Genomic DNA, 12410 nt, shown 5'->3' on the forward strand with positions numbered 1-12410 from the left:
TATGCAAATTTGTCCGCCATTACGTAGAATCACACAGGTTCCCGTAAACTTTGACATAACAATTCACAATAAAAAAGTGATTATTGCTTGACGTCAAAGGGTTATTTGGAGGCGATCTAAGGTCATTTGGAGACAACATCCAGCCAAATACCAAAAGTGTAAAAACGTTTAAGATAAAGTACTGATAGTTAATTTCAAATAAAATAATACTTATTTCGTTTATCATACTTTTATCTTTTAGCAGTCCGAGTTTGTGATAGGCTGAGTCTGTTATAGACCAAGTTTGTGAAGCCGACTTTGTAATAGGCCGAGTTTGTTTTGGGCCGAGATATCTGGTAGTCCGAGTTGAGAACAATTATACTCGGCACAACCCACAACATGGCGTCATCCTCGAAACCTAAACGCAAACGGCACCGCTCAAATTCAAAAATTTCTAAACATGACAAGCAGACATCCTTAAAAAGATATATTTGATAAACCGATATATACGCCTCGTTAAAAGTTTTTTTTTCTAGCAATGAATCTCACGTGATGAAATACATCACATGTAATGTGAAGGACATTTGATTTTATGTACAATCTGTAGAAAATGAAAGTTATATATATTTTGAGATTTACACTATATATAATATTACGAGTTTATCAAGGTATGAGACTTCCAAATAGAATTTGGTTTGTCTGGACATCGGTGGACATGCAACTTTGCCAAACCACTCATTTACAAATGAAAATCAACATGTGTTGATGTGTGACGTCAGCGACGTAAGCTTTGTTAATGTAGCAAATCAAGTCACCGTCCCGCAAACCAGCTTTTCCAGCAACGCTCTTGGGAGATACCTATAATTAAAGATCTAATAATATAACGTATACAAGTATTAAACTATAATAGACTTTTGATATTAATACCATTAATACTCATCGTTGAAATTAAAGGGCGTCTCCGTATGGATGAATACATATAGATCAAATAATTTTTTTATTGATTACTGGGTACTTTTTACATAAGAGAAATATTCAGCTACAATAATTATGGGATATGACTATAACAACTATAATATAGGTCACAATTTATTTAAAAAAAGGAGCGACAAACACCTCGTTATCATTTAATCAGACCAAGGAGGTTATATGTCTCATATAACCTCCTTAATCACTGAGACAAACAAACGAAACTGATAATTATAATCTAAGACTACTGTGATTACAATATATATATATAATATATTATATTATGTTGTGTTTATTTGTGGTCATTCAGGTCACAATTGTTTGTCGGTATTTAGCTAACAAGTGCTGCGCATGACTTTTAAATGGTTCTGGGGACGTATTCCGGTGCTGCATTCGAACGGTTCTGTGACCGTACCGGCTGCCGTATACTGATGAGTTGAGAACAATTATCCTCGGCACAACATGGCGTCATCCTCGAAACCTAAACGCAAACGCCAACGGCACAGCTCAAATTCAGAAGATGATCCACTGTGGACAAATAGATTAGATGGCGATTATTATTCCGCATCAAGCGATAAGAAGAAGAAATTAACTGCACTGAGTAGTTACATTCCGCGTGAAACAAGTGATTGGACGATGAGCGAACTAGAAAATCTTCAGATTAATTGGAACTGGATCGACCCATCCACGAAGAGCATTGATGAATTTTTCGACATGTTTTCAAATATAAATGCAGGTTTGCCACCCCTCGATGCAGATTTAATCAAGATGATGGATTATTTGAATGCTAACTTGACATTTGACACAAGTGTCAAAGAACTTGAACAGGAAAATTATGTTAAAGTTAGAGAATATCTTGTTAAAAACTTTCTTCCCAAAGTTGATGCTGATTCAGATGAACACCATGATGATGAAGAGTTGATGAAAACTGTGGGTAGTAGTTCCAGGTAAAATTAAAATTACCATCTTTTCATTCACTACTGCAATGTCAGTCAGGTACTTCTCAAGTTCTTGTAGCTTTCATGTCAATCGGGCCCTTAGTCGATCCGCCCCAATATAAAAAAATATTTATAGGGAATAAAAATTAAGATACGATGCAGTCTTGTAACTCCGCCCATCTAAGGCTTTGATCGTGTATATTTCTTCTTTATTATATAAAAATTGCATCAAATTTGATTTGAATCTATTCACTGAAAACTCAATGTTACGTACATTTTTTACTATCTTATTTCCGCAATCATATATCTGAAAAGATTTGAAAATCAATCAGACAAATGGGTCACCTCTGTTTTCACAGAAGTGTGGTTGTCCGGTAAGTCCGTCCATGCGTAGTAAACATGTATGGATGACAGGTTTATCATCATGATCATATATTAACGAACTAGAACTTAAGGAAATGATGTTTTATCATGTTTATAAATGGACCACTAAGAAAGGAACTTTAGATGAACAAAATAAAAAAATTCAAGCCAATATGATAAAGAAATTGTTGAAATAGAAAAATAAACCAAAAATATAAAAAAAAACAGAAAATAAAGAAAAGTAAAAAATATGATTATAGATAAAGATAAGAATGTCAATAGCATGGTTAAAAGTATTTTCTTTAAAAAAATGCCCTCATTCAACATGTTCGGTATTCTGAATTGCAGTTACTTAGACACCATCATCCTTGTCAATGGGTTTAAAGTCTGTGCAGTATCATGAGTATATAGTGGTTTTAATATATAACCCAAAATTTTAATTTCAGAGTCAATATATTTTATTTTCAGTCTTTAAAATCGAAAAAAAAACCACCAAAAAAACAGAAAGCTTGTGTCAAACTTTTCCATACATCATTGTACATATTTATTAAAGATAATGGATCTTTAAGATTTTTTTTATTATTTTGCCTTATATTAAATGGCATTGTCTCCCTTTTTAGATCACCGGAGCCCAAAGGGCCCCATGTGAGCTTATGCCATCACTTGGCGTCCTTCGTCGTCTGTTGTCATAAAATATTTCAAAAATCTTCTTCTCTGAAACTCCGAAGATTTGATCCATGGTCAAACATGGCCACCATGGCTACAAATAGAACATAGGGGTCAAATGCAGTTTTTAGCTTATATCTTAAAAACTAAAGCTTTTAGAGCAAATCTGACATGGAGTTAAATTGTTCAATTTGTCAAGATCTATCGGCCCTGAAATTATCAGACAAATCGAGCAACCCATTGTTGGGTTTCTGCCACCAAATTGGTAGTTTTAACAAAATTTTGCAGTTTTTTGTTATTATCTTGAATATTATTATAGATAGATATAAGAAGAAGTCTTAAAAGCTGTACATGTATTTCATGCTTATCTTCGAAAAGCAGCAGGAAGAGTTGATATTCCTGCTGAGGTCCTGACAAACGTTATTAGAACTTCTAATAAAAGATCCAACTATAAAGACCTTGAATCAGGGCCGTAACTACAATGAGGCAGACGAGGCAATTGCTGGCAAAAAAAAATAATAAGGGAAAAAAAGAAAATGGAGAAAGTTAGGCATGCATGCAGAGGGTAGAACACATCCTTGCATTTTAACATCAAGAATTAAGTAATGCATACTTCGAATAGTAATTTATGTTGACGTGCAGCTTCTGTACTTTTATTTCAACGTAATATCTCTGTATCTGATTACCATCGCCAGTAAACCGGCATTTGGTTCTGTAATTATTTATTTCCCGTTAAAATGAATTATTGATAATGGATATTTCCAACATTATCAGTTCGCAAAGTAAATCAAAATTAAAATAGTTTGAATTCTTCACCTTGCTCAGTTAATATTATTAAAGAAGCATTCACAGATCACACATGAATACCTAAACACCCCACAATTTGTATGTAGTTCTCTTTCAAATAAAATGAAGATTTGAGGCATTTTCAAATGTTTTGCTACAAACCTGGCTGCTATTCGAAAACAAAACATTTATTTTGGATGGATGGAGGATTTGTTTGGTTTAACGGCAAATACATGAAGTAGGCTTTCTTTTAGCTATATATAGAGAGCAAGTTACAAAATGTATGTGATTATTCCATTCAAATGTTAAAAGGACAGGACAAGACCTTGGCAGAATGACAATTTGATTGCTTGATACTTTGAATTTCCATGGAGTATTGTGGGAATACTTTGGGCTTGTGAAATAAAGACGGTCGCACAATTAACCATGGTAAAGGTGACTAGAGAGTATTTAATTTTTATCATTATTGATTGGGTGTAATAAAATTGAGAATGGAAATGTGGAATGTGTCAAAGAGACAACAACCCGACCAAAGAGCAGAAAACAGCCGAAGGCCACCAATGGGTCTTCAGTACAGCGAGAAAATCCTGAATCCAGAGGTGTGCTTCAGCTGGCCTCTAAACAATAATGTGTACTACAGTACACACAGAGAGGATGTAATGTCATACTCCCTACACTGTAAAAACTTGGTGTCACACCAAGAAATTCCAGCAACTCTCTCCAAATCTTGGGAGGAAACTTGGACTAATTCCTCCCTAAAACTCCTTAATTGTTTATTACCTTGGTGTGGTTTCTCCCAACAACATGATTTTTATTGCTATGATTACCTTTGAAGTGTGCCATTAGTAGATGACTACAATAAACATTTCTTGTGTTTCCTGTCATTAAATGACAGTCACAAAAATGATGAAAAGTGTGAGATTTGTTAAATTTAATCAGAGACATATTATAATCTGATTTTATTAAAGAATCCTGTACAACTTTATTTATTATAATTATATTCAGCATTTGTTCTGACAGTGTTGGTTTTTCATACCTAAGAAACATACAAAAACAAACAAAACATCACCTGTAAGTGGAGTATTATTAATAGAAAATAAAGACATATATATTTTAATTGAATTTATTCAATCGTTTTTTCTAAATTTAAATGATAAGAAATAAAGGAAGATTATATAAATATAATATATATATGTAATTTATCTACATTATTTTATTTTATTCATTATTTTTTTTTTGTATCATTACTATTATTTTTTAAACCATGTATATGGACCATAATTTGCTATTGGGCTCCGTTTCCTATAACTATAGAAAAGTGATAAAATGTGAATTACTGTAAGAAAAGTTGCAACTACATCTAAAGATGCCATTATTTTTATCAACATACAAGTGTATGCTACTCTTCCCTAGAAAAAAAAATAAAATATACGAATATCAAAGATTCTACAACCGTATTTTTGTGTCGTTTCTCGCGACCAATAAGAATAGTGAGAAGAAAATGCCCAGAACTATAAGTATTTATGTAGCAGATGTAAGAACAGTGGCGTGATTTTTGTGTCGGATTTCGTAACGCAATTTTTAGATGATGTAATCTGCTTTGTTGTAATAGCATTCTTAAAAACAATATGCAAATATGAACTCTTGCGAGATGTTCAAACAGATAAATCCAAGATGATTTACATTCTTGTTTTGATCTTCGTAATAATTAAGTAAGAAAATTACTTTATCGTTATGCGTTACATTTCACAGGAAACAGAAGTCCAGTTATATATTAAAATTGTTTTTGTCCTAAAGTTCTAATCATTTCCAGTCATACGTGAAACATGTGACTAACATGTGATAACGCCATTACGGCCGGATGTACGAAATACTAGGTCTAAACATTGTTTTTGTTTCCAACGGGATGTTAGCAAACATAATCTGTAGACTTGTTTCGTCTTGTTTAAAAGAGGAAAATACAATTGTCAAAGAGATTGCGCCGGTGGTCTGTTATTTTTCCTATGTGCATAATGTTAAATACGATCCTGTGTGAAAATAAATGCACAATGACTTGACAAAATCGACTTCATATTTGACAGACGTTAGAACACACTTTGTTTCCCGATATTTTACCGTAAATATGAAACAAAAACAATAAATATGATACAAACAACGGAGGTAACAAGATATATTTCGAACCATAATGTTACAATTTTCGGCCAGGGGGCCTCAATCGGCGGCTCCCATTAAACCCCTGCCTCGTCTGTTCCCAAGGCCTAGTTACAGCCCTGTGAATTGTTTATTTAGAGCTAATTTCCTAATGCATGTAGAGCAAGACTTTCAGGTTAGCTTACTTACTTGCTTTGTTTGTATATTGTACAATTTTATTGGGATAACGTCCAATTAAATGTAAATATAATATATACAGGTTTAACTATGCCTATATATATTGTTTGAAGATGTCAAAGCTTGAGTTAAAAGTTTATACAAACAAAGCAAGCAAGCCACCAAAGTTTTACTCTACAAGAATTAGGAAATTAGCTCTTAGTAAATTTTAATAGCTATGATTTTAATTGAATTAAGTGATTACGACCAGCCTTACTTTGGTTCACGATCATCAGACAATTGTTGAATAAACAAACCAATTACAAATGTATCTATAGACTAATGATCATTATGGTAATTACATTATTATGTGTTCCAGTGGATTGTGAATATCTATTTATCTCTTCTATGTGTCGGAATTGAATATAAACTTTTCCCAATTGTATTCTGAGTTATCATGGAAAATAACTTCATATTCATATAGAGTGGGGTGCTCATTTTCGCCATATCTTTCCATGTTTTCTTCAGTTTATGTTCAGGTCTTTATGTTTTTGAAGTATACTGATATTTCTATATGAAGATAACTTCAAATGCAAAATATTCTTAGCTTGAAAGCGTGTTTGTTTTGAGTAAAATCATCTGCAGAGTTGGATTAAAGGGTGTTTGAAATTTCCTAACATTTTGTCGATGGGAGACACATATTCGCCGTTTTGACATATCTATTTAAAACCAAATAACTGCAGCTTTTAACTTTATTTATCAAATAAATTTCATTATAGACGAATAGCAGACATTTGAAAGATGTAAAAAACTGAAATTTAGGGCAATCAGTCAAACAATTATTTAGGAATGCTTCTTTGAAATCGTTTTTGTCATTCAGGAAATTGGCTGAAAATCGTTGTCCATTTTTCGGTCCTTTGCCGTAGGTGCCGAAGTTTAGTCACATTTTCTAAAATAATCATATTTGTTATAAAAATATGATTTAACAGCATATTTCTTCCATTTCAACCATCCTTTGAAGTTTTTACACCTCAAAATCATAAAACGGCGAAATTGTGTCCACGGCGAATATGAGCGCCCCACTCTACTAATATCGATGCTGCTTAACAAATTGTACAAATCATACTGATTACTCATTTTTGTATCGATTTAAAGTAATTCATCTGAATGTTTCTCTAAACATGCTAAAGGTAATATTAGGCATCCTTCACTTACCTGCTGTCACTATTCATCGATACTTTTTACAAATTCCATTTATACTGATTCAGATATGTCACAAAATCCGCCGAAGTTAATTATTCATTATTATTTTATTATAGGGCCGGATCAACTAAGGGTGGATAATAATAACTTGTACAAGTAGTACCCCTGACTGAATGTGTCAAGTTTGCAGCATTCTAGACACTTCAGCACCGAGACAAATCGTCACCAGCATGGTGACAGACATTATGTTCTCAACAACTTTGCTTTATATTTTAAAAATCACATTTTTCTAATACTGGATGTTGACTTGACAATGGTAAAACATGGACCAGAGACGGATATGTTAAATCTGTGTACGTTTTCAAAGCACGATTGCTTTTAAGAAGTTCTTCACAGTTATTTCTTCAGGAAAATACTCTAAATGAATGTAAGATAAAGGTATCAGTGATAATTTTAGCATTTTGGAAAATTTGTATGCATAATTAAACCTCACAGCTGTAAAACTGTCAGACAACTTCTTATGGGAGTTATTGCCCTTACACATGGAAATGACAAATGTTACCATTTTTTTTCCATTTTTATACGACTGCAAAAAAATTTTTGTGGTCGTATATTGGTATGAAGTCGGCGTCGTTGTCGTTGTCGTCAGAAGACACATTGGTTTTCGCACTCTAACTTTAATTTAAGTGAATAGATCTCTATGAAATTTTACCATAAGGTTCAATACCACAACAGAAAGGTTAAGATTGATTTTAGGGATAATGGTACCAACAGTTAAGGAATAAGGGGTCAAAAAGGGGACAAAAAAAACCTTCCAGACATAACTTGTGTGTTAGTGTATGGATCTCTCTGACATTGTACCACAAGGTTCCATATCACAAAGGGAATGCTGGGATTGATTATGGGGGTAATTGCCTTAAAATTTTAGGAATTAGGGGCCAAAAAAGGGGCAAAAAACAAGCATTTTTCTAGTTTCATGACAATAACTTGTGTGTAAGTGTATGGAATTTTCTGAAATTGTACTACAAGGGTCCATATTACAAAGGGAAAGCTGGAATTGAGTTTGGGGGTAATTGCCCAAAACGTTTAGGAATTTGGGGCCAAAAAGGGGCCTAAAAACAAGCATTTTTCTACTTTCAAGACAATAACTTGTGTGTAAGTGTATTGATCTTTCTGAAATTATACTACAAGGTTCCATATCACAAAGGGAAAGCTTGGTTTGAGGTTGGGGTAATTGCCCTGAACATTTAGGAATTTGGGGCCAAAAAGGGGCCTAAAAACAAGCATTTTTCTACTTTCAAGACAATAACTTGTGTTCAAGTGTATATATGGATCTCTCTGAAATTGTACTGCAATGTACCATACTATAAAGGGAAGGCTGGGATTGAGTTTGGGGGTAATGAATCATAAGGGCCACAGGTTCAAAAAATTTGGGGGAGGGATTTTTTTTTCCTTTTTTTTTCCTTTTTTTTCTTTAAAATTTTCCATTTTAAATTGGTTATTTCTGATTTATATATAAAAGCAAATAATAATGATATGGTTTGAATAGGTAAATTAAAAATATCTTTAAGTTCTTAGACCACATTCATTCTGTGTCAGAAACCTATGCTGTGTCAAATATTTAACCACAATCCAAATTCAGTGCTGTATCAAGCTTGAATGTTGTGTCCATACTTGCCCCAACTGTTCAGGTTTCGACCTCTGTGGTCGTATCAAGCTGCACCCAGCGGAGCATTTTATTTACATTTATAAGTTTTCATTATTTACAGGCCCTCATTAAAATTCAAATATCTGTAATTGGGAGATATCTGTATTGTATTTTAAGCTTGGCCTTCGTGAAACGTAGATTTGACTGTCACAAATTGAGTTTACCTATATACTGAGCTAGCAACGAAATACAATACAGATATCTCCATTCTAATGCAACATATTAAAATAAATTCCATTTGATAAATATTTTGGCTTACTTCCCAAAGTTGGTTTCCGTCCTCTAACTTTAGTTTGCCTCAACCAAATGTTATAAAACTTCTACAAAAGGCTTATTACCACAAAACACAGATCAAGTTTAAATTTCAGTGGCGTCACTTAAACCGTTCTAGAGTTATGCCCCTTTACAAATGGAAAAATTGCTGAATTTTTCATTCCCGTTCTCTAGTTTAGGAGGGGCCTCAGTGGCCGAGTGGTCTAAGTAGTTACTACTGTAATCACTAGCCAGTCAACACTGAGGTTGTGAGTTCGAATCCCGCTTGTGCGGGTGCACTAGACTCCAATCTAAATTGACTAGGATTGTCAGTTTTCCTATCACAGGTCGGTGGTTTTCTCCTGGCACTCCGTCTCCCTCCACCAATAAAAATTGGCCCAAAAGCGGTGCTTAAAAGTGGCGTTAAAACACCAAAAATCAAATCAAATCTAGTTCAGGTTGCCTCAACCAAATGTTATGAAACTTATTCACAATGCTTATTACCATAAAACACAGATCAAGTTTGAGTTTTGGTAGTGTCACTTTTACTGTTCTAGAGTTATGCCCCTTTACAAATGGAAAAAATACTAGTTTTCCTTTCCATTCCCTAACTAAAGTTAGCCTCAACCAAATGTTATGAAACTTATACACAATGCTTAATACCACAAAATACAGACATGACAGATCAAGTTTGAATTTTGGTGGTGTCACTTTTACTGTTCTAGAGTTATGCCCCTTTACAAATGGAATAATTGCTGAATTTTTTGTTTCTGTTCTCTACCTTCAGTTTGCCTCAACGAAATGTTATAAAACTTATACACAATACATATAACCACAAAACTCAGATCAAGTACAAATTTGAGTAGCGTCACTTTTACTGTTCTTCAGTTATGTCCCTTTCAAGGTTACCGCTGGCGTTCTCCATTTTCGCATTTTGCAAAAAAATAAAAATTGTGGCCATTAAAATTCATCATTTGCGAAAGAATTTGGCGAAAGAAATATACATAATGATTTGATTTCATCCATCTTATTTATTTTTCGTTTTGGCGACGCACGTGTTTCAAGCATATTTTTACGTCTCAACTTTTTCATTTACGATGGTCCAGAAAAGAAAACTGTTGTTATGAAGAAATATATTCAACAGGTTGGGAACAACTCCTCAAATAAGTAACCCTTCAATGTAATAACTATCCCTTAAATCAGGGATCAATTTCAAGTGATAAAAAAAAAATGTTTTGTTGTAAAAACCACTTCTTAGTACAAAAGGGCACATATTCATATCATTTGAAGAAACTTTTCCCAAAGAACTATACAACTATCTGGTATTATATGGTCAAAACATGTCCAAGAATTTTGTAATATTCCTGGACTTATACATGTATCTTCTTTATTTTTAAAAATAAGTGGACCCCTCTTTAAGAAAGTTGTTCCAAATATAATGAATTTTTCCCCTTTTAAGTTAAAAAAAAGCTAAATTTTTCTTTTTACTTTTCTACAACAGCAAAATGATCCCTTGTCTGAGGGACAGTCCCTTATTTAAGGGATATCCCACATTTGGAGGGTTGTTCCAAAACCTGTTGAAAAGTAAGAAAGTCTCTGCCTTTAGTCTTTATCCTTCAACTGGAAGGGAAATGTATATCCGATAAACTTTTGAAGATGAATCTTGTGTCCCAGAAGTCAAAATTATGATGTCTATATTGCTATTTTTATAGTATCTTTTAAAAAGTAAATGGGGGGGGGGGGGGGGGGGGGGAGTTAGAAAGAAGGAACATTTTAAACGAAAAATATATTTATGTAAGTTGGTGAAAAAAATAATTGACTCGGGGGAAAACCCTGCCCTTTATAACTTTATATGATATGCTAGCGGGGGCATCATCTGTGTCCCATAGACATATTCCCCATTTATTTGATTTTGCATATATATATATGTACAGGTACGACTCAAATAGACACCAAGTCTGACTTAATAATAGATTATAGAACAAGTTTCCAAATCGACAGCAGATTCTATGCACCTCTAAGCAGTGTCCAGTTCTTATATAAATAATTAGGATTTTTTTTCAGAGTTTTGATACATCATATTGAAGCTGGAAGACATGACTTTCAAAATGACCTAAAAGAAATACTTTATGATTTGTTGTTGACTTCTAGAACAGTGGAAGAAATGAGGTTCACAACAATGCTGGAGAAGTTTTGCAGAATGTGTAACCTAAAGGGAAGGTAAATTCTTTAAAAAATATGGTGAAAATAAATTTTGACCATTACTATCATGACTATTGACAAGACTGTTTCTTTAACCACTTTGTGCTTAACCTTAACATACTGCAGAATGAGGACTGACTTTTCAGGGTTTTTTTTCACATTGCTGGACTATTGTGTTACAATACATGTACATACATGTAAAACCAGTAAGATCTTGTTTTTTTTAAATTGAGAATAGCAGTAAGATTCCTTACCAACATCTTGCTACAACAAGAATTGAAACAACATGAGCAAGCTTAATTAGTGGAATGAAAATGTTATTTCTTTATAATTTTGAAATTCAGACAGACATGATACAATGTATATGTAACACTTCCAAAAGTGTCAATCTCCCCAACAATGCCCAAACGTGTCCTCAAAATCCTAAATGATCCAAAGGTGTTCAATTATTATTATTTGCAAAGCGTGTCCACTTTAAAACACCAGAACATCTCAAAACTTTTAGCAATAATATGTCCTCAATAAAGGCAATAACTTTTATGGCAATTTAATTTTTGAAAACATGATTAAAGACGTCTGGTTTTGGTTGCAGGATTCTAAAACAGATCAAACAACATCTGCAGGAAATAAAGGTATTATGTTTGGTAAAGACGAATGCCCAAGACATGGAACATTATCCTGTCTATCCACAGTGAAAGATGATATCAATGACTTCTGCTTTCAAATAGACACCAGATAAGAATTAAAGAATGGCACAATAAAAATGCGTTTTGCTTGCAGTGGTTTTATTGTCGAGCCTGCGACTTTAGTTGCAGAAAGCTCGACTTAGGGATAGTGTTCCGGCGGCGGCTACGGCGGCGGCTACGGCGGCGGCTACGGCGGCGGCGGTGTTAGCTCACTTCTTAAAAGCTATATATTTTAGAAGGTGGAAGACCTAGATGCTTCATACTTTGTATATAGATGCCTCATGTTACGAAGTTTCTGTCAGTCACATGTCCAATGTCCTTGACCTCATTTTTATGGTTCAGTGACTACTT

At 33.7% G+C, this 12410-nt stretch overlaps 1 protein-coding gene across 1 annotated transcript; it reads left to right on the top strand.

The window, feature by feature from the left end:
• The first annotated feature begins 1305 nt into the window (after positions 1-1305).
• LOC139504566 (uncharacterized) lies at positions 1306-12148 on the top strand. The gene is made up of 3 exons (XM_071294650.1): positions 1306-1895; positions 11236-11391; positions 11966-12148. The coding sequence occupies exons 1-3, from the start codon at positions 1411-1413 to the stop codon at positions 12066-12068; spliced, it is 744 nt and encodes a 247-aa protein (XP_071150751.1). The 5' UTR covers positions 1306-1410; the 3' UTR covers positions 12069-12148.
• The last annotated feature ends 262 nt before the right edge of the window (positions 12149-12410 follow it).

Source organism: Mytilus edulis, unplaced genomic scaffold (genome assembly GCF_963676685.1).
Source record: "Mytilus edulis unplaced genomic scaffold, xbMytEdul2.2 SCAFFOLD_270, whole genome shotgun sequence".
NCBI classification, from domain to species: Eukaryota; Metazoa; Mollusca; class Bivalvia; order Mytilida; family Mytilidae; genus Mytilus; species Mytilus edulis.